This window comes from Clarias gariepinus, chromosome 8 (assembly GCF_024256425.1).
Source record: "Clarias gariepinus isolate MV-2021 ecotype Netherlands chromosome 8, CGAR_prim_01v2, whole genome shotgun sequence".
In the NCBI taxonomy this organism is placed as follows: domain Eukaryota; kingdom Metazoa; phylum Chordata; class Actinopteri; order Siluriformes; family Clariidae; genus Clarias; species Clarias gariepinus.
This window is the reverse complement of record NC_071107.1, coordinates 11,964,116-11,988,566: the sequence shown is the minus strand read 5'-3', so window position 1 is coordinate 11,988,566 and position 24,451 is coordinate 11,964,116. Positions and strand designations below refer to the sequence as shown.

The following is a 24,451-nucleotide window of genomic DNA, read 5'->3' as shown; positions in this document are numbered from 1 at the left end:
TACCCTGAGTGTTGTGTGCGTCAGGGTACGAAGTGGGGCAGATGAAGTGGTGCACCGTGCTGCCTAGTGCCTGCTGTACGAGCCTGTAGGATAGTGTTAAGGTCTGGGGTGGCTTCTGTTGGTCAGATCTAGGTTCAACAATTACAGTACGTGCCCATAAAATTAAGTCACCAGGTTTACCATTAACAGTTTTTGTTCTTACCTGATGGCACAGCCATATTCCAAGGAGACGATGAAATCAGGCTCAGATTGTGAAAGAGCGCTTTAAGGAGCATGTGATATCATTTTCATACATGGATCGACCATGATGGAGTCAAGACCTTAACTGCATTGAGAATCTTTGGAATGTGCTGAAGAAGGCTTTACACCGTGGTCTGTCTCTCCCATCATCATTACAAGATTTTGGCGACTCTGAATGGAAATAAATGTTGTGATGCTGCATAAACTTATCGAAGCGATGCCTTGGTGAATGTGTGTTGTAATCAAAGTAAAAAGCAGTCCAAATATTTTTTGGATGTAGTTGTAAGCTCTAGCATTACCGTTTCCCTTCACTGCAACTAACAGACCCAAACCCGTTCCAGTATGACAAGCATGAAGGAGAATTCAAGTGTCCCGAAGAGGGCCTGACCTAACCCCACTAAACCCAGGCTTTCTCACCCGACACCCGTGCCTGACATCGGTAATGCTCTTGTGGCTGAATGAGCAAATCCTTACAGCAGTTATTATAACAGCAAAATTAAAACTGGACTATATCCGGAACTGCACGTTTCCAAATAGCACATAAGATTTAAGTTTTCTGCCATCTAAATGCAGGGCTCAAAAATGGCTGACTTTTGGGACTTTATCAAGTATTTCTTACCAATGCATGCCTTTCTGATGAACAACATTAAGAGGGAACTTTATACATACATATCGCGAGGATATCCTCAATAGTTAGCAAAATGTAGGAGCTAAAGAACGCTAGGTTATTCGTTAGTCTCTCCTTAAAGCCTTATTTACTTTAGCTCTTAAAAATGGAGTTTGAGTTGTGTAGAACTGGGTGGGGTTCAGTAGAGCTGAGCATTAAACCTTGCTCATTTGGTGTATGAGGTCATTATAGGGGGAAAATCTGATTTGACTGTTCAAAAATGGAAAAGCACCCATATAAATGTTTAAAAATGGCTGATTTAAAATAATATATTTATATATATATATATATATATATATATATATATATATATATATATATATATATATCCCCTTTAAAGTCGGGCAGAAGAGAGTTGTGGGATGAGGGAACAAATGAGTCAGCACCCTTTTAAATCAATTGTCTGATAAAATAACTTCATAACTTCACCATACACGCAGGTCACCTCTCCCTGGCGCTGTCCATTTCTGTCTGTGATATTTTTAAAGCATTAGGCAGCCAGTTGAAGGACACCCCGCCCTGGGATAAACACGTACGTTGCCAGGGTGCGGTTATATGATTAGATCATTAATTAAGTCTTTTGGTGATGGTAGTTTACCTCTAAACATAGCACTATTTGGATATTAACACATAGCAAATTTAAATCTGGCTGATTTGCTTCTTCCTTGTTATTTTCTTTTCTCTTTGGCTGCAGTTTTATGAAAAATCCCCATTCTTAAGATTGACACGAAAGCTCCGATTACCTATTAGCTGCATTTTCGCACTCGGGACAGCTCACTGCAGGTTTCTCTTGCCTTTGTGAGTCTCATCAGTCTCTGTGGAAGACTTAAATAAAATGACTAAAATAAATCCAGAGCCAAAGGATGGTATGGTATTTAGTATAAAGTCCGTTATTCTTTACCTGCCGGATCGGGCTGAGCGTATAGTCACGGAGACGTCTGCAGTGCTCTGATGTCACTTACTCAATTGATTGTCACATGCCTGCTTGATTGCTTAATGAAAATTCTAAGACAGTTTCTTGGCTGCTACTGCCTTCTCGACCACTGTGCAACCGGTTTCTATAGAGATGACCCAGGCAATGGCTTATCATCACATACCCGGTTTTCACTAGTTCTCTTGGCCACCACTGTAAAAAAAAAAAAGTTCTTTAGATAATTGAACATACATGAAGCTTATATGAAGTCCTTGAATCCATCTTGTTGCATGGATGGAAACACAGTTGAGTTTTAAGATTAGCATTTTTCTGGTTTTGAGGCACAGTGCTGTGTGAGCATTATTTCCCCGCCAGTCTCCACTGTCTTGTCTGAATAAAAAATGGGCAGCTGCTTGGCACAGGCTCCTGAAATAAAAAAATCCATTGCAGAGTTTTGGAGCAAATGAATCTGCAGATTGAAGCCTCTGGAAATATAGGTTAACAACTGCTTCTTCTTTTTTTTTTGTCTGCAGTTTGGATTCCGAATTACATAGTCTGTTTTTGTCATTCTGACAAACATGTATTTTTCTACTAGACAAAGACGATGTATTATGTAACTCTTTTTCTTTCTCTGTAATTTAAAATTTTTCTTTGGAACACACGAGTTTCTTCTTGTTTCGCATTTCGTTGTTTTTGTTCTTTGCTGAGCCACAACCCTCCATAGAACAAAAGAGCTGAGCATCAAGTCTGGGGGAGGGGATATTCCTATATGATGTCACACTTGGGGGGCGGGGGGGGGAGGGGGGATTTAAAATGTTAAATTTAATTGACTTGTTTAAGTACAATACAAAAAATCAGCCGTGAAAATGTATTTTTGCTTGTGTACGCACACCGGATGACCCATGCAAATGTCTGAAAATGACTAAAAAAGTGGATTTTGCATAATAGGTGGCCTGTAAGACCGGGTGGATTCCACAGACTTTCTAGGTTGAACCGAGGTGGCAGATGAGTACTGTACTCGCACTTTAGTGTGACTTCTCCGCGAGTTTGCTCTGCGGGAAATTTCAGTGCAATAAATTCAGTTATTCACCACCTAGGAAACAAAAAAAATTGAGAGGGGTGTTCAAGTCAAACCGAGACTTTTGATTGCACAAAATGACAAAACACACTTATGAGGTTAAATCCCCCACATTATTTCTTTATATAATCCCCTGCTACACAAAGGCACTCATCCCAGCATTTCACTTGTGCTTAGATACCATCAAGGTATAAAGTTTTCCAAGTACACTGGAGCGGTGATCAGACTGCCTGCTTTATAGCTAAAATGTTGGCCTTTCATGAACTCCTTTAATATCCCAAACATGTGGAAATACATCCGAGCGAGGTCAGGAGACTGTACTGGGATGTGGCAATGACTCCCAGGCGAGTTCCTGTAATGTGCATGGGGTGTTGGTGAGGGAGACAGATGCAGCTCTATAGACCATGTGGCTAAGAGTCTCATCATTGTCCTGTGCTTGAAGTCATGTCGAAAAAGTCGACTTTACACCTAGATTCACAAGAAATTTCGATAGATTCACAAGAAATTTCATCACAAGTTCCCGTATGACTCGTGTATGGTTATAAACTTGCTCCTTACCGCAATGCTGTATATTTAGTGTAAGCTGGTCAGTCTGAATCTGCCCACCAGATGCATCGGTCATGTTGTGATTTGCTTAATAGAATAAAAATTCCTGATGGAAAACGAGCATAAAGTTTGGGACCGTCCTTCTTGCATGATACGTCATCTCATGCTTTAATATATCCAAAGAATTGTTGGCAAGGTCACAATGCCGTCTTTGTGCGAGTGAGTGAATCAACCAAAAAGTGTGGTAGAGCAGCACAGCTACATTTTTATTTCCTCAAATGCAAAGAAAGAATGAGTTTCCCATTCATGCTTCCCTGCTTGTTTTGCTTACACGTCAGAAAGTTTTGTGTGAAGTGTACTCTTTACTCGAGAACACGCATCCTTACTTTTTTTTTTTTTTTTTTAATTCCTCTGAAAGTTTTTTCTTGTAAACTTTCTTTTTTTGCGCTAGACACCTTACACTTCTATTAGCATTTCAATCGCCGATACATCAGAGATGCTTTCTTTGAGATGGAGATGTTTTGTTCCCCACTTCAGCTCTTGTATGTTTTTACCAAAATTAGTTTGTGAAGTCTTCTGCTTCTTCTGCACCATGTTGTTAAGGTTTCCATGCAACAAAAGAAAACTACATAGCTTAAAAGTTTTCCTAGATTTAAAATATTTTATAAATCCCAGTGCATCTTTTTTTTTTTTAATTTTTTTTTTTGTGCAAGAGATTTTTTTTAATATAAAGTGGTATTGAAGCAGTGTTCTGGTGTTTCATGGGGAATTACAGCTTCAGTAGGATGAGTGAAGTTAGTGCACACAGAGGTCTACTTGCAGAGTCATCGGAAGTTCAAGTGATTTCAGGTTTTGCATACTGAAATTTTTACAAAAAAAAAAGTTTTATAGATCGTGTTATAAAATAAAGAAGATTTTAGATGAATGAATATTTCATATGATTTGAAAACACTTGAACATCTTGCAGCTAATATGGAAATGTATCAGGTTCAGGAAACACTTGTCTTGAGTGACCCAGTCAGTCTAAGTCTCTGGAAATATCTTGACATTTCTGCTGTTTGATGGTTATTCACAAGAAAGAAAGAGGAGCTCCAAATCCAGTTGTGCCAAGTTTGTAGCATCGTACTCATCATGACTTCAAGCTGTAATCACTGCCGAGGTGTGTGGGCATAATGTGTAAATGAGTGTATGAACGTGTGTGTAACATCATACAGGCAGTGATGGATGGAGTTATAAGATGAATTAAAAGAAGACGAATTATTGCTTGGGCTGTCAGCCACACCTCGATATGTTTACCAGCAGGGCCTGAAGTGGGAGAGGGACACACACACATGCATGATGTGTCTAAAGTTCTTTGTTCATCATGAGAAAAGAGAGCATATTTAAGCTTTTGGCAAAATGCTCTGCGTCATGTACAGTATGTCCCAGACATCAAAAGAACCTGTCATTAAAATGCAAAAGTCATAGACACAGAGGCGAAAGGGTTTCAACGGGCACTTGTGCATGTGTGTGCATGTGTGTGCATGTGTGTGCATGTGTGTGCATGTGTGTGCATGTGTGTGCATGTGTGTGCATGTGTGTGCATGTGTGTATAATCATGTGGAATGCAGCCATAAGGCATGTAAGACGTGGATGCGGTTAGAAGTGCTGCCCCTGACATGTTGTTTCACAGATGAACACTTTACCATTAAAATATGTATTAAAAATAAAGAGTTTTAGTTTTTTAGTAAAGTGCAGAGTGCTTTAAAAAAAAAGCATGGCATACTCGGTATCAGTGAAAAATTATGGTTATTAAGTTATAATTTCTGTGTTGCAACAGAACCCCAATTAGGGACTTGACTATTTAAGATTCCGAGGACCTTTATCAGTATTTATGACTTCCCACTTTAACTATTCACCTTACTGACAAGGGACAGTAGGGCACCGTTAACCCACATTAGGCTACTGTGGATTTTCTTTTTTCTTTTTTTTTTTTTTTTTTTTTTTTTTAATCAGATTGTTTTAAATTGTAAGACTATGCCACTGTAGCAGCTCGTAAAGAATGACCTGTGAGTACACGAGTCGTTTTTTTTTTCTTCTTTTTCTTTTTTTCTCTTAGATCTCTTAAAAGGTGTAAGAGATATAAATGAGATGTTCATTATATTTCAGATTATTATTATTATTATATATTTTTTTTTTTTCCCTCTTATGTACTTATGGCTTCATGTCAAGACAACTCCATGAAAGGGACAATAGGCTGCCGAGGGAACATCTGTTTATAACTCCTATACATCAAAATGAGCTAATTTACAGTATATCTGTATGTCCTACTACGTTAGCTGTAATATAATCTGATGAAACTAGATATAACACGCATAAGTTATCAAACTGCTGTGGCATCACTACAAGGATGTCAGAGTAGCACCGTGTCAGATGGGGTCACATCACATCACCCTTTCACAATGTTTTATTTGAAGTTCCACACCCAGTGCTGAGAGAATGTCTTAGTCCCCAGAGATAATGTGGAAGAACATAGCTGATAGAACAGAGATGCGGTGAGAGAATTTCATCAGCCGTTCCGAGAAACCCGAAGATCAAAAGGCAAACTTGTTTATAATAAGAGGGAGGAAAGTGGATAGGCGTTAGTATGAGCACAGCAGAGGAGCAGCCTGTGTGTTCTCCATGTTGCCTTGCCTCATTTGAAATAGATACTTAACAAGTAACTGTACCGTGTAAACGCCTGAAGCAACTGGATATTAATTTTAAGATCCTGAATCTTAACCGAAGGCAAACATCCGTAAGCCTGTTAAACGATCCCGCCTCCCCCTCGGCCTTTCGAGCAGGTGATGCACCCGTGGATCAATGCGGCTCTGTGTTCCTCTCGGCTCCGTATTGTTCGACGTCGGTGTAATGTTCTTCCCGGTCGGCCGCCCCGTAAACAGACCCATGACACGGCCGCCTGGATCCTCACAATGCACCTTCTCGACAAAGGCCTCCGCACTAATGGATCGAGACGGAGCAGGAAGGAAACAGGAGCCCTGATACCGGACGTCCCCAGGTACACGTAACAGGCTAAAGTAGTGCTGTAGGAACAGTTCTCCGTTGTTGACTTAAACAGAGGGTTAACCGGCTTGTGTTGACTCGTCGTCCTCGGACTGTTGCGTTTTTCTGTAACTGATGACCTAATTAGATCAACAGGGAGCGAGTTATTGCTTGGCTTTTTCTTTTTGGTTTACTGGAAGTGCAGCACTCCCTCCCTCTCTCTCTCGAAAGGTGTGATCTCTAACTGGACAGCAGCTCGGAGAGTTAAACACTGCACAGCCGGCTATAACCTATTCTCTGCCTTTCCTTAAATGTGGTAATTCAGAACTATTCAGGGAAGATGTGTTTTTATCGCACAGGTCACATAGTTTTGTGTGCATGTTTCAGTCATATGGCTGCTGTCATAGCCAAACATCATACTTTTAACCTTTTCTATTTTTAAATTTTTATACCTCTAAGGTTTATAATTACACATCGTGTAATTTATATATTTTTATATATCGTCATCGTTTATCCTGTGTTCAGGGTCACGGCGGCCTGGAGCCGCTCCCAGGAGACTTAGGGAACGAGGCGGGGTACGCCCTGGACAGGGTGCTAATCCATCACCGGGCACACACTTATACAGTGCACTTAATCACACACACTACGGGCAATTTGGGAAAGCCAATTAGCATAATCTGCATGTCTTTGGACTGTAGGAGGAAACCAGAGTACCCGGAGGAAACTCGCCAAGTACAGGGAGAACATGCAAACTCCATAAACGGAAGGAATCGGGCCTGGCCGGAAATCGAACCCTGGAACCTGGAGATGCAAGGCAACAGTGCTAACCACTACAACACATTGCCGCCATATTTTTAGATATTTCTGTTTTTAATTGTGTGTATGATTATGTATGTGACAAAACATTTAAAATTGATTTTTAAAGTGTATTTATTTATTTATTTATTTATTGCAGTTACCAGATTGAATAAGAGTATTTATTTGCAGTTTTCACCTTATTGCTCCTTATAAAGCTTTTACTACTCAATAACACCAGACATTTGAGAACAACGTAGCTGTTAGTTACTACCGAGTTTGTGCCAGCTTCATCATTTTATCACTTTCATAAAAAATAAATAGATAAAAGAAATCATAAAAGCCGTGAGTCTGTCGAAGTGACCGACACCTGAACTAGACTCATCTGAAGCCTCATAAATTTTAATGACCTGCGCGTGATTGAACTGTTCTCTTGACGTAGCCGTGTTAATACAATCGCTGCCGCTTCCCCGGCTTTGTATCCGCGGCACGGGAACGCCGGCCAACTATCAAATAGTTCTCGTCTATCAGGCGGCCTACAGGGTGCAAGCAGTCGCCGAGGATCTCTCAAATTGAAAAGCAGTGATGGAACGACTTCACGTCAACGCTTTCACAGCGCCCACCTTCGCTTTAGGCTCTGGTTGCCATGGTTACACGGCCTGTCTGGACCCTGAGCAAACGTGACTGAAATCTAGTGAAATCCTTATACGTTAAGCATTCGAATGATGTTAAAGTGGCAGAGGGGTTCGAAGGAAGAGGAAGGATTGCGTAAACGGTGCAGCCTATCCGAGTCGTGCCATGTCATGTCGTCCAAGTTCTCTAAATTACAAACGTTTACAAATTAAAGGTCAAACATTTAATCCAACTGAACCAAGTACTACTTTAACGACAAATGGGCGGTGTGCGTCATATTCAATGTGCACATATCGCTTGGTTTCATCCGCTTAGACGTGTAACCCTTAAGAGAATTAGTAAATCTGTTGTTTTTATAAATCATTTTAAAATAGTTTTTCAGCCATTCATAAACTTGAGGAATGGGTTTTGTGTTGATGTTTACGAGCGCGTCCTATATAATGTGATATCCCATTCTGTGTCCCCAGCAAACGAAAAACAAAGGCATCTATTTAATGAGCGGTTTAACCTTTCAGCGGAAGAGCGGCAGCTTTCTGTAGTCAGGAATGCTCTCTTTAGAAAATCCAAGATCCTAAACAACAAGGCAAGTGATGAGGGGTTTTCCCCTCGTCCCAGACTGTGCTTTCACAAACCGCCGTTCATATGGAAGCCGGGGTAGCTGTGGGATTTGAGCTCGCAACCTCAGATCATTAGGCAGAGAGCTGCTGTAGGGGGTTTGAGTACGAGTCTTAACCCTGAATCACTCAAGTATTCGCTCGTATCGGGTTCCTGTAAACCGCATTCACAGGATGGCGAAACGTGAACGGAGCATGGAAAGTGTGAGTTCCTGCGAAGTCATTTTTGATCGGGGAAAATAAACCCGACCGTATGGTGTGTTGCTCTCCAACAGTGTAACAACGGTGGAAATGTTGACTAAGCACTCTTAAGGCGGTCCCCACAAAACGCAATAAAATATGTAGTGCGTTTTACACAAACACATAAAGTTCATTCCAAGTCAGGCTCAGGATTGAGAAACACGGATCACAAGACCACACATATCCGCACCACTAATCTACACCTTCCCAACTGCAACTGTTATACCATTACCTGGTTTGAAGTTAAGGTTAAAGCTCACATATTTGACTATTTCTTTAACATAAGAACTTTTAGAATATGTGATAACCTGGGTCTTGGAGATGTTTTTATACCTAAACGTAATCGTTTTACTTTTCTTGCACTCCGAATGCTCTAAGTCGGGGAGGAGCTTATTGTATATGAGGTCACATTGGAGGTAAATCTAATTAGCTGAACACAAATGGAAAATGACAACAACAAAAAAATCTTCCCAAAATGTCTTGACTAAAGAATAAATAAATTATAACTGTTAAAATAATGTAAGGTGTAGTTATGCGTAAAGATTTATTCTAAAAGTGCACCTTCCCAGGTAAAAAGAAACGTATTAAAGATGTACCGTTGATTATATATTAGAGCACAAAAATATTAGCACTGATGCTTTTTTTTTTTTTTTTTTTAATGAGAAACCGACCGTAGCAGTGTGAAGAATGTTGAGCAGCATCTTATGTAATACCTGTTGCAAATCACTAAAACACTGACTTCAGGATCAATAGCGTCTTTTTCTTTTATTGCAATACTCATAACTTGAAGATGGATTCCTACGATTCTTCCTCGAGTTGTTCATTTCTTTGCACAGAAACTTTTCACTCCTCTGCTGCGGCTGGCCTTTGCGTTATTAGCTCTTAAGAGCCCGATAGTGGAGCTTTGCCAGGTGTTGATGCATCAGGACCAGATTCAGTCTGACGGCAGCATCTTGTCAGCTCCTGTAGTGGCAGCTTGTTAAAATACAGACGCTAAAACAAGTGAATACATACTGTATACTGCCTCTGAAAACGAGCACATTTTTTTAAATGTTGGTGAGAAAGGACATGGAAATGCAGCATGCTTGTTTGGGGAGCTGTAATGAGCTGTGTTTAGTGCAGTTAGTTGCCCTCTGGCAGCACATCTGTTAGGACTGTTCTGTACTTTTTCTTAGAAAATAAGAGAACAAAGTCAGTGGGGTGGTGTAACCTAATACCGAGTCTTTTTTATCTTGTACGACTTTTAATTGCAACCTTTTTTTCTCCTTGTAAAAAACAGGATAGCATGTAGAGGAATCCAAGACAAATCATTCTCACTCAACAGAGGAACTCCTTGAATTAGTGTAGCGTTCCCGCAGACGACTTTTGCATGTTGGCTACAAGTTATCTGTCAAATAACCCATGACCAGGCTTTCCATTCGCTGAACGGTCACGGGAATTTTCTTTGTTTTTTCTTTTTCATTTTGTGAAGCTGCTTTGAGACAATGACCATTGTTAAAAGCGCTATATAAATAACATTGCATTGAATTGAACGACTGCAGTGGGCTCCAGCATCGTCATTCATGGTAGTACGGATTTTTTCCAAATGTTTGCTCTAATCAAATGTTTTACTGCGACAAAGAGTTTTATCACTATGTTGTGCTTGAAGTTTCTATTAATGTAAGCCTTCATTCACCAGAAATTTCATCACAAGTCCCGCTTTGACTTGAACACCTCTCATATTAAATGGAATTTAAAATGACATTTGTCCATACCACCTGTTGTTTTTTTTTCTTTCTCTCTTGTTTTTCTGTTTTAAAAATTCCTCTGATCTGTGACTTACAACTTACCATCCATATGATCCATATGCATCCAAATTATGTGAGCCCTGTTGTTTAGGAATTTATCAGGTCTATTTCTGCAGCACTTATACCGGTCAATTGCTAACGTAGTCTTTGACTGATGGTGTGCACTGGACTCCAAGTTTGTCAGCAGGAAAGATGGAGCATCTTGAACATCCTTGGAGTCCCGTTCACATCGTCAGTCCTAGACTGACCATTAAGCGTCTCAGGCCTGTAATCATCCCTCATGCCATTCATCAGCACAACAGCAATCTCGCAAATAGCCCATTAGTCTGAACTCAGGTTTTGTCTGGCTTGGTGTTTGATCTGTTTCCTGTTTAATTGCACTCGAATCATGAGCCTGCTGTTTTCAAGAGGCTTAATAAGGCCAGAAAGGTTAATGTCCCGCCTGCTTTCAAGGACTTCCGAGGTTCTTGCTTGAATGCATGCAAAGTACTGTATCATTTGTAGGGAAGACACTTATAGGCAGGTAATAAAGTGGGAAAAACTCTGATACAGTAACTGTCATTATTTGAAGTGGAGTTATGCATCTGCGTTATTTTTATTTTTATAAATCATTTATACTTTTTATGCTACACATACATACACACACACAAAGGTTGTGATGTTTTAAAGGTGTATAAATTTAAATGTCCTTTAATAAAACCTGTTTGTGGAAGGAATTTTTCAGTGGTTGGTTTTACACCTTTAATCTTGTTTGATGGCCAGATGTTCCAGGGTATCTTAGTAAGGTGTTGAGCCACTATCTCATCCTCCTTCACTTGTCACTTGGAGTATTATTATTTTAGGGAGAGATTGTAGTCTAATAGCACAGCTTTTATACATGCACTTGGAGTATTTTCTCTCTGTGGAGTTGTGGATGGACTATTCTGTTCTTGCTAACAGTCTGATCACGTCGTGCATTGACCTGCTCGGTCACCTGGAGAACAGTTATTCCTTACATATCACTAATGCACAAGCATTACGGTCATTAAGCATGTGCTTTCAACCACAATGACCACAAGGTCTTTTCCCGTAGATCCGGATCTCATCAAGACCTCAGTAACAGTTTGTTTTCAAAGTCATGTAGATCTTTCCTTCTTGTTTTTCGACCTAGCAGTACTTAATTACATTCTTAAGGAAGCATATTAATGGTCACAAGGTCTAGCAAACTAACACGTCCACAAGTCGCCAAGCTAGAAGACTTACTGAAACGAAATGGAAATGCAAATCGTTAGCCTGAAAATGTCCTACATAGTTAAAATTGTGCCCACAATGGAATCTTTTCTTTCTTTTTTTTTTTAAATATCACTTTGTTTCTAATAGACTTTCTCCCACAGTTATTTTGGTTGTCTTTTTAAGGCTAAATGAACCCCTTGCACTGTGGCATACCAAATTCCATCATGACCAGCACTGTGTGAAAGAACGCATTCAGCTACACAAAAACTGCCTAATCACGGCCCGCCAGTTAAGGATCAAAGCAGCATCACAATGCCAGCCTTAAAGAAGCTGATCCGGACTGGTTTTCCGGCTCCACTGAGGCTGGAGTCAGACATGACCGTTCAATTCATTATCATATCATAATCAGCCTGGGAAAAAAACTCCAACATGCTGCTGTCCAGAACGTCACTAATCCACGAATGGTGCAGCATGGACGCTCATGTCCATTAAATCAGCTGTCCATGCTGTGCAGTCTCAGTCCCAGAATTCCTAATTACTTCTGTGCCATGGGGTCATCTACACAAGGGCACTGGTTCGGTGGCTTGGTTCGGTCACTTGTATGCCGAAAATGCTTTAAATGTCGAGGTGTGTGGGTGTATGTGTTTATATATATATATGTGTGTGTGTGTGTGTATGTACAGTGTATGTGTGTGTGTGTGTGTGTGTATGTACAGTGTATGTACTGTGTGTGTATGTACTGTGTGTGTGTGTGTGTGTGTGTGTGTGTGTGTGTGTGTGTGTGTGTGTGTGTGTGTGTATGTACAGTGTGTGTATGTACAGTGTGTGTATGTACAGTGTGTGTATGTACAGTGTGTGTGTGTGTATGTGTGTATGTACAGTGTGTGTGTGTGTGTGTATGTACAGTGTGTGTGTGTGTGTGTGTGTGTGTGTATGTACTGTGTGTGTGTGTGTGTGTGTGTATGTACAGTGTGTGTGTGTGTGTATGTACAGTGTGTGTGTGTGTGTATGTACAGTGTGTGTGTGTGTGTATGTACAGTGTGTGTGTGTGTATGTACAGTGTGTGTGTGTGTGTATGTACAGTGTGTGTGTGTATGTGTGTGTGTACAGTATGTGTGTATGTGTGTGTGTACAGTATGTGTGTGTGTGTGTGTGTGTACAGTATGTGTGTGTGTGTGTGTGTGTGTGTACAGTATGTGTGTGTGTGTGTGTACAGTATGTGTGTGTGTGTGTGTACAGTATGTGTGTGTGTGTACAGTATGTGTGTGTGTGTACAGTATGTGTGTGTGTGTGTGTGTGTATGTACAGTGTGTGTGTATATGTACAGTATGTGTGTGTGTGTGTGTGTGTGTATATGTACAGTATGTGTGTGTGTATATGTGTGTGTGTGTGTGTATATGTGTGTGTGTGTGTGTATATGTGTGTGTGTGTGTGTGTGTGTGTGTACAGTAAATATGCTCACATTACAAGTGAGAGATTTTTGAATGAAGGGTGCATTAATTGATTTTATAAATTAATTTTTTTTTTTAATTAAATGTAAAATAATTGAAGGAAACACACTATCTACTATCTGTGATTATTTATTAAATAATTTATTGTTTATATTTAGTAATGTGATTGTGCTTTAAGTGTTGAAACAAACTGGTGGTGTTACCTTTGGGCGTCGAAACAACTGTTTTTCTACAGTGTCTACATCTGACTTCATTTTGTTCGATGTCATCCTTACTGAAGCCAAAATGTGTCCAAATAACGGAGACTGCGTTTTCTTTTAGTACAACCTGCTCTTGTTTGCTCAGTTGTCTCAGTGTTTAAGCTCTCCATGCTCGACATGTCGGCGGAATAACGTAACGTGACGGAGCGGGGTCACGTGACCCCCACACGCGGTAGTGTTTTTAAAGGGAAAGTCATCGAAATAATCGACCTGGAATTTTTTTTTATCAATTATAGGTTCCCGAATGTCGATTTCAGTGTGTGTGTGCAGCTATAACCGCTTCAACTCTTCCGGTAAGGCTTTCCACATGGTTTAGGAATGTCTTTATGGAAATCTTTGACTATTCTTCCCGAAGCACATTTGTGAGGTCAGACACTGATATTGGATGAGAAGGCCTGGTTTCGCTGCTCTAATTCCTCCCAAAGGTGTTCTGTCGGGTTGAGGTCAGGACTTTATAGGCCTTGCTTTGTGCACTGGTGTGCAGTAATGTTGGAACAGGAAGGGGCCGTCCCCAAACCGTTCCCTCAAAGTTGGTAGCAGGAAACTGTCCAAATTGTCTTTGTATGCTGAAGCGTTAAGAGTTTTTTTCAATGAAAGTAAGGGGCTAAGCCCAACTCCTGCTAAACTAAGTGTTCCACTAAACAAAGCTACTACTGAACATAGTCTTCATCACAAACCAGGCACTTGATGGTCTCCCACTGCATGGTTCAGTGCTGGTTTTCCATTCTTTAAACCTCTGAATGCGTCTGTGCACATTTCAAATTCAAATTTCAAATTCAAATTTTATTTGTCACATACACAAACATACACAGTACGAAATGTAGTGAAATGCATTTTACGGCTGCCATTGACCCTAGAAGAGAATTAAAGTTTACAAATAAGAAATAAATATGAATAAAAGAAATACGATAGAAATTAAATAAAAATTAAATTAAACTAGGAAAAATAGAACTAAAAATAAAAATAGAAATAGAAATATAATGTGCAAAAATAGAAATCTACTGTACAAATTGAAATATACTGTGCTGTGTGTGCAAATATGCATGGAATAAAGTGACTTTGTGCAGAGGTTATTAAAGTGTCTTTGTGCACTGGTCCAGGATGTAAACGTAAAACTGTAAAATGTAGTGTAGTTGTGAAGGTAGGTGTGCAAAGTTATTAAAGTGACTTTGTGCAATGGTCCAGGATGTAAGCAAACGACATGTAGTGTATATATGAAGGAAGGTGAGCATGTAATTGTCCATAGTGTTCATGGATGTAAGAAGATTGATGGATTTGATCAATTATGAAAAAGATGAAAAGATTGTTAGATCTGCATAGTGGTGTGGTTGTGGTTGAGAGACCTTATCGCCTGCGGGAAAAAGCTCCTTCAATGGCGTCATCTCCATAAACAATCCGCAGCACAGTAGGAAACCATCAACTCCCACAAAGGATGGAAAGGGTTCAACGCCGGCACAAATACATGGCTAGTGATGTAGACGTCTAAAGAAGCGTCAAAGCTGGTGTCATTTGTAGCCGGTAGTCGGCTGTACATTAAATTCTCTCGCCATAAAAAGCTTTCACTGATATTTATTATTAAATCAATAGTCTAAATATAGTAATGTTTTTAATTTAACAGTGGCAAAGACCAACTAGTTAAGTACTTCTCAGAATAACCGTCTGACTAATAAAAAAAATTAATATTCGAGCACACTCTGTTAGAATAAATTCGAAATGATTGCTCTTGAAGACGACTGAATTATGCTCAGCAGCAGTGGAGAGATCTCGCTGTCCTGGCGTCTGAAGACAGATGAGGTTCCTATGCTATTCTCGGCTCTCGGCTTTTCTCTTCACATAGATTGCACTTTGTGTGTGTGTGTGAAGAGCTGCAAAGAGATGTGAGCTTAGGAAGCACAGGAAACTCACAAATCTCATTTCAAATGCTGGTGCTCACACTGCTGAATGCGTCTCGGAATTATGTACTTAACGTTCTGTAGGGTTTCTTCCCTTATTAGAGATGTGAGGTTATGTATTATATCAGTATGCCTGTGGGCCGTGATGTGGAAACCAGAAATAGCTATAGCGTTGCAGTGTTTCCCCTAGAAATTTATTTCATGCAAGATGGCAAGAGGATGGAAGAGGTTTTGTGTGCACACGTTACTTATTATCTCATGCAACACCAGGCTTTTGGTTGGTAATTCCCATGTAAAGGGCAAGTAAAACAATGAGAGTGTGGAAAGAGCACCATGTATTTATTGCACACATGACTGCCGCTACCTATTACTTTACCGTAGAAAAGGTTTGAACAGTTAAGTTATCCATCCATCCATCCATCCATCCATCCATCCATCCATCCATCCATCCATCCAGCCATCTCTAATCTAATCTAATCTAATCTAATCTAATCTAATCTGAATTGGTCAGCTCTGTTTTCCGAAGGTGCACATTCACGTTAGACACGGATACGCCGGATGCAAACCAGAATGCGCTGACAATAAAGGAAGAGTGCTTACTGATTTCAATGTAGGCCTGAGAACCAACACAGCAGACGAAGTCCTGAAGCCACATTTTTATTGTTCGTACCGCATTCAAGGATAATTTGTGGCAGTGCTACACTGAAATGTCTTTCATCGCCTTGTGTTGTTCGCCCGAGGTTTTCTCGATCTCCCTGGATGAATTCATGGTCACCCCTGGATTCTAATGGTTTAATGATGGGTAGTAGAAATGTCAGTGTTCACTTGATACACAGCACTACAGCTTCACACCATGTGTAGTTGAAAATTTCAAGGTGTGCAAGACTGTATGCCTCTGAGAATCACGCTTCCCCATAAATCAACCTTAAGTGCTACCCTCGACTATTTCCCACAATCCAGATGGGTTCATTAAGGAACAAGCAGGCCCGTACCAACACCAGAAGCTTGGAGAATGAACATTTACTCATGTTAAAGATTCAGGTTTTGGTGAAGGATTTGTATCTTCTTCTTTGTGCATCTGCATCATTAACAAGACCCCCTGACTATCATAGAATGTATTGTTCGACAAGATATCATCAGTTAGAGTCATGAGAAAGTGTAACGATCTTTCAAGACGACTTTACTCAGAACAAGGTTTTTTATTGTTGACCAAAAGAAAAATAATCATACTTTATTTCCCTCTCTCGCGCTTATTTATTTATTTAATTTGTATAACTGAGGTCTGCATCTTCACTGTCTGGGCCAGGGGTAGCTCAGTGGTTAAGGCATTGGACTACGGTTCACTTGCATTTGAACCTAGGTTCAAACCCCACAACCGCCACTGTTGAGCCCTTGAGCAAGGCTCTTAACCCTCAACTGCTCAGATGTGTAATGAGATCTGGATAAGAGCGTCTGCCAAATGCCTAAATGTAAATGGCCTTGCCCAGTTTACTTGAAGTACTGCAATGCTGGCTACTTCTCCTTTATGCCTATAAATGGAAACCTTCTTCTGTTCTTGTAGTACAACCTTCCTGTAAAATCTGGAGACAATTTGTTGAACACTTTGGCTTACAGACTTTTACCTACTCAACCCCAACAGCGGTTAATCATCCCCTTCCCCATCAATGGCAGGCTTTGTCTTGAGCATCTGGTTCAAGTAGGTTATCTAAACCATTAAGGATTCACAATGGCTTTTTCTGTCTCCATTAAAGTCTTGCAAAAAGCTTTTCATTATCTAAGAGCCTTTTCCTCAGGTATTTACAAGTCTATAGATCCCAGAGGTCGGCACAGCTCGACCTGGTAGAGAAAGTGAACCAGGATAGACAATTCGGTAGCTTTGGTGTTTAGCATAGGCGTATTTTTTTGTGTGTTTGTGGATGAGTCTGTGTGCTCAAATGAGGCATGATTTTCTCTCCAAAAATCAGGAATACACGGGTATGTGAAAGCGCTGATGGAACCGAGCTTGTCTAAAGACCTTTGTATCACCACCAATGTTAATTAATGCATTTAACTATTTGTTAGAGCAATAGTAAATAAAAGTACCACCTTTACCGTGTTTACAGTACTCGCCTTGTGATTAATTTGTAAGTCGGCCTCTCCTGGCTGATTTTACTTATTGTGTTAAAACGCCCTTTATCTGCTACTAAAGTCCGGATTATGAAAAACAATGCAGTATAATACAGTCATCGATTCTTTGTTAAAACTTTTGCACTTTATTCATTCTTTGGTTTAAACAAAGCTTGGGATTATTCAGTATAACCTGCTCATTGCTATATAATGGGCTCTCTAAAGTGTTTCCAGAAAAAGACCCACCTTGTCACAGTGCTGTCAGTGCAGACCTCATTAATGTGCTTTGGGCTGGTGTGTCTCTGGCTAATCTTAGGGAGGTGGTAATAATTACTTTAGCTGAGACGTTTCATGCCGTTTTCTAATCAGCCCGTCAAGCAGCAGCAGTGCAGTGCAGTGCCGAAAATAATGTACATACAGATATTAGACCTTCAGTTCACAACAGAGACCAAAATAATGCCAACTCAGGCAGTTTGACAGCGGCATGGTTGTTGGTGCCAGATGGGCTCAATTGAGATCTTAAAAAAACTGCTGATCTCCTGGGATATTATACACAATTGCTTTTAAAGTTTATATATGATACAGTTGGAGGAGAATGACTAGACAGGTTCGAGTGATCAGGTAGGCTGTGGTCACCCCGTCTTTGTGTTGACCTGAAAAGCATCAGAGTGCACATCGTTAAAGTTGAAGTGGCAACAAGAGTTGTGCACCCATTCACTCACTCGCTCATCGTCTATACTGCTTAACCCTGTATTCAGGGTCACTGGGGGGCCTGGAGCTTATCCCAAGAGACTTAGGGCACCAGGGGGTTACACACTGGACAGGGTGCCAAATCATCACAGGGCACACACTCATTCACAAACTGCAGGCAATTTGGGAACGTCAGTTAGCCGAATCTGCATGTCTTTTGGTCCGTGGGAGGAAACCGGAGTACCCGGAGGAGAACGTGGAGGGCAAGCAAATTCCATGCACACACAGATGGGAGGTGCAAGACGACAGTGCTAACCACTACTCGCCTCTCAAATTTTTTTCTAACAGCTTTATTTCTTACACTTTTTAAAGTATTAAACCTGCTAATTGGTTGCCTAAATGTCATGTCTCATACAAGGCCTTATACAAGGCTCTCATACCTGCACAAGGCGATAATCCTGACAATCTTGCGCTCTATACTCCAGTCCAAAGGTGGCGGCTTTCAACTTCTGCCCAATTCAAAAGCAAAAGACAAAGAAGCCATCCTCTCACAAAACACGAGTATTTGCAGAAGATTCAAGAAGTCTTTAGTTTCAACAAAAGCTGTGTTAAATTCTTAATTAATCGCCCAATGATCGATTTTAATTGAGTTAAACGTCATTTGGTCTTCTTCCAACTTTCAGCTATCTCGTTTCAGACAGCCTGTGCACACTATACCTAAAAGTTTATTATCTTTTTAAATTATTATTATTATTATTATTAAATATACCAGGAGTGAAACTTAAAAGTGATGAAGCAGCTGTTTTGCATTTATGCATAGTATCAGATATTCTCAGCTCTCCACCCTTCACCAGGCTGAGGCTATTAGCTGTTTCAGGGAAGATAATTCTGTAAATCTATGTCCCTCTTTTGCAATGTAATGTGTTCGATAAATCATTATAAATTGACTCGTAGCACAGCTTGTTATTAAAAGTCAGCGAGTGACCAGTTTTCTGCACGTCATGTATTTTATGGCTCTTGCATACATCTAAATGCAGGATCCCGCGTGCCACGGATAAAAACAGCGCTCTGGTTCGCTTCTTTCCACTGTGTTGCACTTGGCAATAAAGGGATTAAACAGCGTTTGTTTTGTTGTGCGGTTAAATTAAAGCACATTTGACCCTGCTAATGGTGATTGCACTTTTTAAAGACTATTGTGGTGCTTAATTTTTTTCTCTCCCCACAAACCTATTACAAACTGTTTAAAAACAATATATAATGACCGCATTTTAGGAAGGCATGTTAATATCTTTTTTTTAAATCGAAACTTGTGATGAATGATGCAATATTATTATTCCTTGCTCATAACTAATCATGAATACAGTCATGAATACAGAATCACTCAGGGTGTGCTTAACGAAACTAAATTGTACTCTGGTGACTTTTCCTTTCCAGCGTGGTTCATTTGTGGAAATGAGAATACCATAATCACTCATGGGTGTGGACCAAAACAACCAGTCTGCTTAAGGTGGTTCACTTCAAATGAACTCTAGATGAGTGTAATTGCAGGGATTTATAAATCGACGCAACGGCAGGAAGTGTTTTAAGCCGTCACACTCTCTGTTATGGATCATAGGCAGCGCTCTTTTTCTCACGGCCGCTTTCACACAGCCTGTTCGGCACGGGAATACCGCACCATCAGCCTTCTGCATGAATGGAAATGATGCGTAAAGAACATAACCGACAGGTCATCTGAGATTGAGACTGATCAGCAGGGTCAGGCATTCATTTCTGATATCACAAAATAGAAAATAAATAGGCATTAAGTGTTCTAGCCTGTTAACACCTGTGGGGTAAATTTGAACCAGTGCCTGACTTTGTTGTTGTGGTTAGCTCTGTGGTCTGTAGCGTGGAGTTTGCATGTTTTCCACGTGCTTAGTGGGTTTCCTCACAACGTACAAATGAGGCATTTCCAAATTAACCATAGTGTGTGAGCGAGTGTGTGTCCTGTGATGGACTGACACCCCGTCTAGTCCTACATCACCTGGAATAGGCATCCAGTGACCCTGAACAGTCTAAGTGCTGTAGAGAATGCGAGAATATGTGTCTGATTAAGAGAATATACTGTATCTGCTACCAAGTCAGGAAAATAGCACCAAATTATGCAAAGGCTCTACTGGCTAAATTCACGCCTGTACCTGGGCATCAGTCAAAGGCTCTGCTTAAAATACAATTTTTCTATATGTCTTACTCAAAGTTATGAAATAATGAAAAAAAACAAAAAAACAAGACTAGTTTCTGAAGGATGAATCAAGCTGTACCATATTCCACTTTTCTTTCTCAGACTTCTGGTCAGGGTCAACAGGACGCAGATATTTCTGGCATGTTAACTCGAAGGCATTTACATGAGCTTGTTCTAAGCAGACTGCAGTACAGTATATACTCGACAGCAAGGTTCACATATATAGTTACTAAAAGATGAGCACGTGCCACATCCGGCTGAGCCTCAAACAAATCACAGCAGCTCTTGCGTGCCTGTCCCCAAGCTGAATGCTGGGCTTTAGTGTCTTTTAAATCAATAATGTAACTAGATCATGACCAGGGCCTTTTGGGAGTGAAAAGCACTCTCGTTTTATAGTGTTTTAAAGCTGGTGTCGTTTCTGAGCTCTCCATCCCTGTCTTGGTGTTATACAGTTGGGTTTGCATGGGTCTCAGAAATAGTTTTATTTTTTGATTTAAGTCCTGTAGTTTATCACTCCTAGGGAAATACGAAAAATATTAAGATTTGTAACTTGTACAGTAACATCATTATGGTTTGTCTAGTCAAGGTAAATGCTGTGTTCTGACGAAATTGGTGAAATTGGGTCAGGCTTTGAAGTCTCATGTCGCCTAACGTAGCCGAACTGAACTCAAGCTAACGTCGAAGAAAGTTTTTTTTTTTTCGTTGTTTTGTTACATAATGTGATTTATTATGATTATGGGTGTATAAGTCGAACCGGGACTTTTGATTGTGCAGAACAGTTATGAGGGTCATTAACTTGCAACTTTATTTCTCAGTCAAGTTAATGACAAAGTTATCCGGTGATTCTCATCAGTCAGGCATTCTACTCACTGGATGTTCGGCCACCTCAGCCGGGATCGTCATTCACAGACGTATGGCCTTCTTCAAAACATTTGCACCAGTCAGATGCTTTAGTTTCCGAGAAATTTCATCGCAAGTCCCAGTTTGACTTGAACGCCCCTTCGACATGTTAATCTACTACAGTCTTTGTGTTGTTTGTGTTATTAGCTGCAGCAACATTACTGACATTTTCCATTAGCCCTCTGCATGTTTGGGATTCACTAATACACTACATATACACTAATGACTTCTTATCGGAATTATACAGAAAATTTATGACGTTGCCAGAATGCGGCTCTGAGAATGCACCAAACATTTGGTGACTTAATTATAGCATTCATGCCCTTTAAATTTTTGCATATTAAAACGTTTGCATGGCAGCTTGTAAAGTTACCCGTTGAATAAAACAGTAGGACGTGCATTTTGTGTTTTTTGACAGGATGACTGGGGTGCCCCAAGTTCGAGCAGAAACCAAGCATCCAGCAACACAGACAGCAGAGCGCAGAGCCTGGAGACCCTTCCACCAGGTACGTGTCCATCTGCACACCAGTGCATAATATTAAAGCAATGCAGGATTGATATCGCATTAACAAAAGAAAGACATGCCCACTCAGCTTGGAATTCTTCCTCGAGAAGCTGAAGTCTCTTTAACCTTCAGTTGACTTATTCTGAGAGATGAGTTATACCGTGTGCATTGGTATCTGCTTTCCATAAGCGGCTACCACTCGCCAAGAGAATCTCCAGACTCATCATCCATCCCGAACCTTCAGCCCCTGTCTTTCCCTGAAGCATCTTTCTCCCCGGGTTCTCATCAAAGCAAGGCTCTAAAGTCTCGAGTTTTAAATTGCTTTGTAATCAGGGATAAACAAACAAATATCGGTGCAACGCGTTAGCCAAGAACAACATTCCCAGCATCTCTCTGGGGTCCTTATCTGCCCACTCTTCAAGCTGTAAATGTTTCCGTCTGCAGTCTGCATAAATTCACTGTTTAAATCCTGTTAATGATGGTTCATGTTTTTTTTTCCCTCCTTAAGAGAAACAAAACACAAAGCGAAAGGTGTCGAGGTGGTAATGACGGCACGTCTTCGGCTCCGTTTAGGTTTTTTCATAGAGCGCCTTTTTCCGCTAGGTGTTTAGTTACCCTCAGCTTTTAACAGTTGAGACGATGATGATGACAGAGGCGATGACGATGGAGCATCAGTTCTGTTGGACCCACCGGTGTGGAAGGTGCTTACATTCTAACTGTCTGCTTATTAGGTTCAGATCAATATCTAATATCTACACAATAAGCATCTTTACAGAATATGAGATGAGAAATTATGCGCAGTGTAGTCAGAATGATGCACAGCAGCTGTGTGTCAGTTTGTTTGAATACAAGTCAAAAATAAATTATAATGAGATGAGCTGTTCTAGGAAAATAGTTCCCACTGATGTGGTGTGAAGCAGAGTTACTGTTGTTCACCCAGTGTTAATGTTTTTGCTTGTTAAGAGCAGTGGTATCTCTAAGGATTAAGGCATTGAGTTACTGATCAGGAGGTAATAAGTTCAGGCTCCAGCTCCACCAGGTTGCTATTGGTGAGCCCTTGAGCAAGGCCGAGAACGTTGCAACCAGTCCCATTCGAGTAGAACACCTGATTCTTAAAGAAATGACGGATAACTTGTCACCAGTTTGTGGAAGAGGCACATCTGTCTGTGGGAACTATATACGGTACCCCATCATTTACGAACACCACTAGCACTGGAGTTATTGACACATCCCCTGGGCAGTCCTGACCTCGCTCCAAGCCATTTCCATATATTTGGGCCATTAAAGGAGTTCTTGGGAGGCCAGCATTTCAGACATGAAGCAGGCAGTCTGATCATGGCTCTGGCGTACTGAGAAACATTCTTTATGATGGGATCCAAGTGCTAGTGAAACACTACAATAAGTGCATTAGTGTAAGAGGGGATTATATAGAGAAATAAAAGTGAGTTTTTGCACTCATAGCTGTGTTCTGTTATTTTGTACCATCAAGAGATAGTTAGAATATACATATTATGCAGTACTACTACTAATATTAATTATTATTATTATTATTATTGTTATTACTGTGTAATATGTCTATTATTATTATTATTAGTAGCAGTAGTATACATAATAATAATAATTAACATATTTAACATTGCGTATGTTATTATGTTATGTAACATAGTATTTTAGGTATTTACATTTTGAAAAATTAAAATCCAATCTTGGAGATTAAAATAAACGCATCTGCTTTTGTGTGTTTTGAGTAGTTTGCTCTCTCAGGTCAATGCTCTGTCTGAACCTCAAATCATTAAAGAGCCGTCAGCCAAACCACAGCAGTTAAAGGTCACGCTTTTCATCTAATCTCAGCTCTGTCTCATCATCTAATTCAGTTTGTACACAGTGAGTGATGGTTCAGCCTGGAACGAATGTATACATGTTTATTTGTTTAACACAGTTTTAAGTTTAGGCTTCAGTTCTCTGCTGGAAGCTTGAGCTATAATGCAAGATTATGATCAGACAGATGAGCCAATTATGATGCTCATAATCACCACCAGGCTTGTGTTAGGAGGGATAAATTGATTGAATTCTTCCGTATGTCTGACTGACCTGATTGCTATTAAAACGTCCAGTTAATCGATGGAAGAGACACCTGCTGGGCCTGACACCAGGGTGGAAATATGCCATTGTGTGGTAGCCTAGGAAAACCTTTCGAATGGCGAATTGGCCATTTCTTTTGTATTTTACTAGATAGTGGTACCTCGGCATACGAATTTAATCCGTTCCATTAAGCTAAAAGTAAAAATTCTTTAAAAAAAAAAAATAATAATAATAAAAAATATAAATAAATAAATGGAAAAAAAAACATTTTTAACAGCTCCCAGATGTGCACGTGACTTAGCCAGCATTCGGCTCGGCTCGGTTCAGCTCGGCTCGGTTCGGTTCGGTTGCTCATATGCCGAAAATGCTTTGTATCCCAAAGCAAATGTCTAGCGATATTTTAGTTCTTAAGGTGAACATTCATGGGGCAGGGCCATTTGTATGGCGAGTTACCGCTGTATAAGCTAAAAATAGCTGCCTTTGCTGAATTGAGTGGTTTTTCATTTCTGAGTCTGTCTTAACCAAAAGAAACATCTGGAAACATATTGCCTCTGTCAATCCACATCATTGGCTGAGGCATATTAACACGGCTGGTTTC

General features: G+C 40.3%; 1 protein-coding gene across 1 annotated transcript in view; it reads left to right on the top strand.

Annotated features, from left to right (window-relative positions):
* galnt2 (UDP-N-acetyl-alpha-D-galactosamine:polypeptide N-acetylgalactosaminyltransferase 2) overlaps nt 1-24,451 on the top strand; it is a 95,945-nt gene that overhangs the window by 30,061 nt on the left and 41,433 nt on the right. The window contains exon 2 of the mRNA XM_053503019.1: nt 21,685-21,772. Coding sequence (XP_053358994.1) covers nt 21,685-21,772 — 88 coding nt within the window. The remainder of the gene's footprint in view (nt 1-21,684; nt 21,773-24,451) is intronic.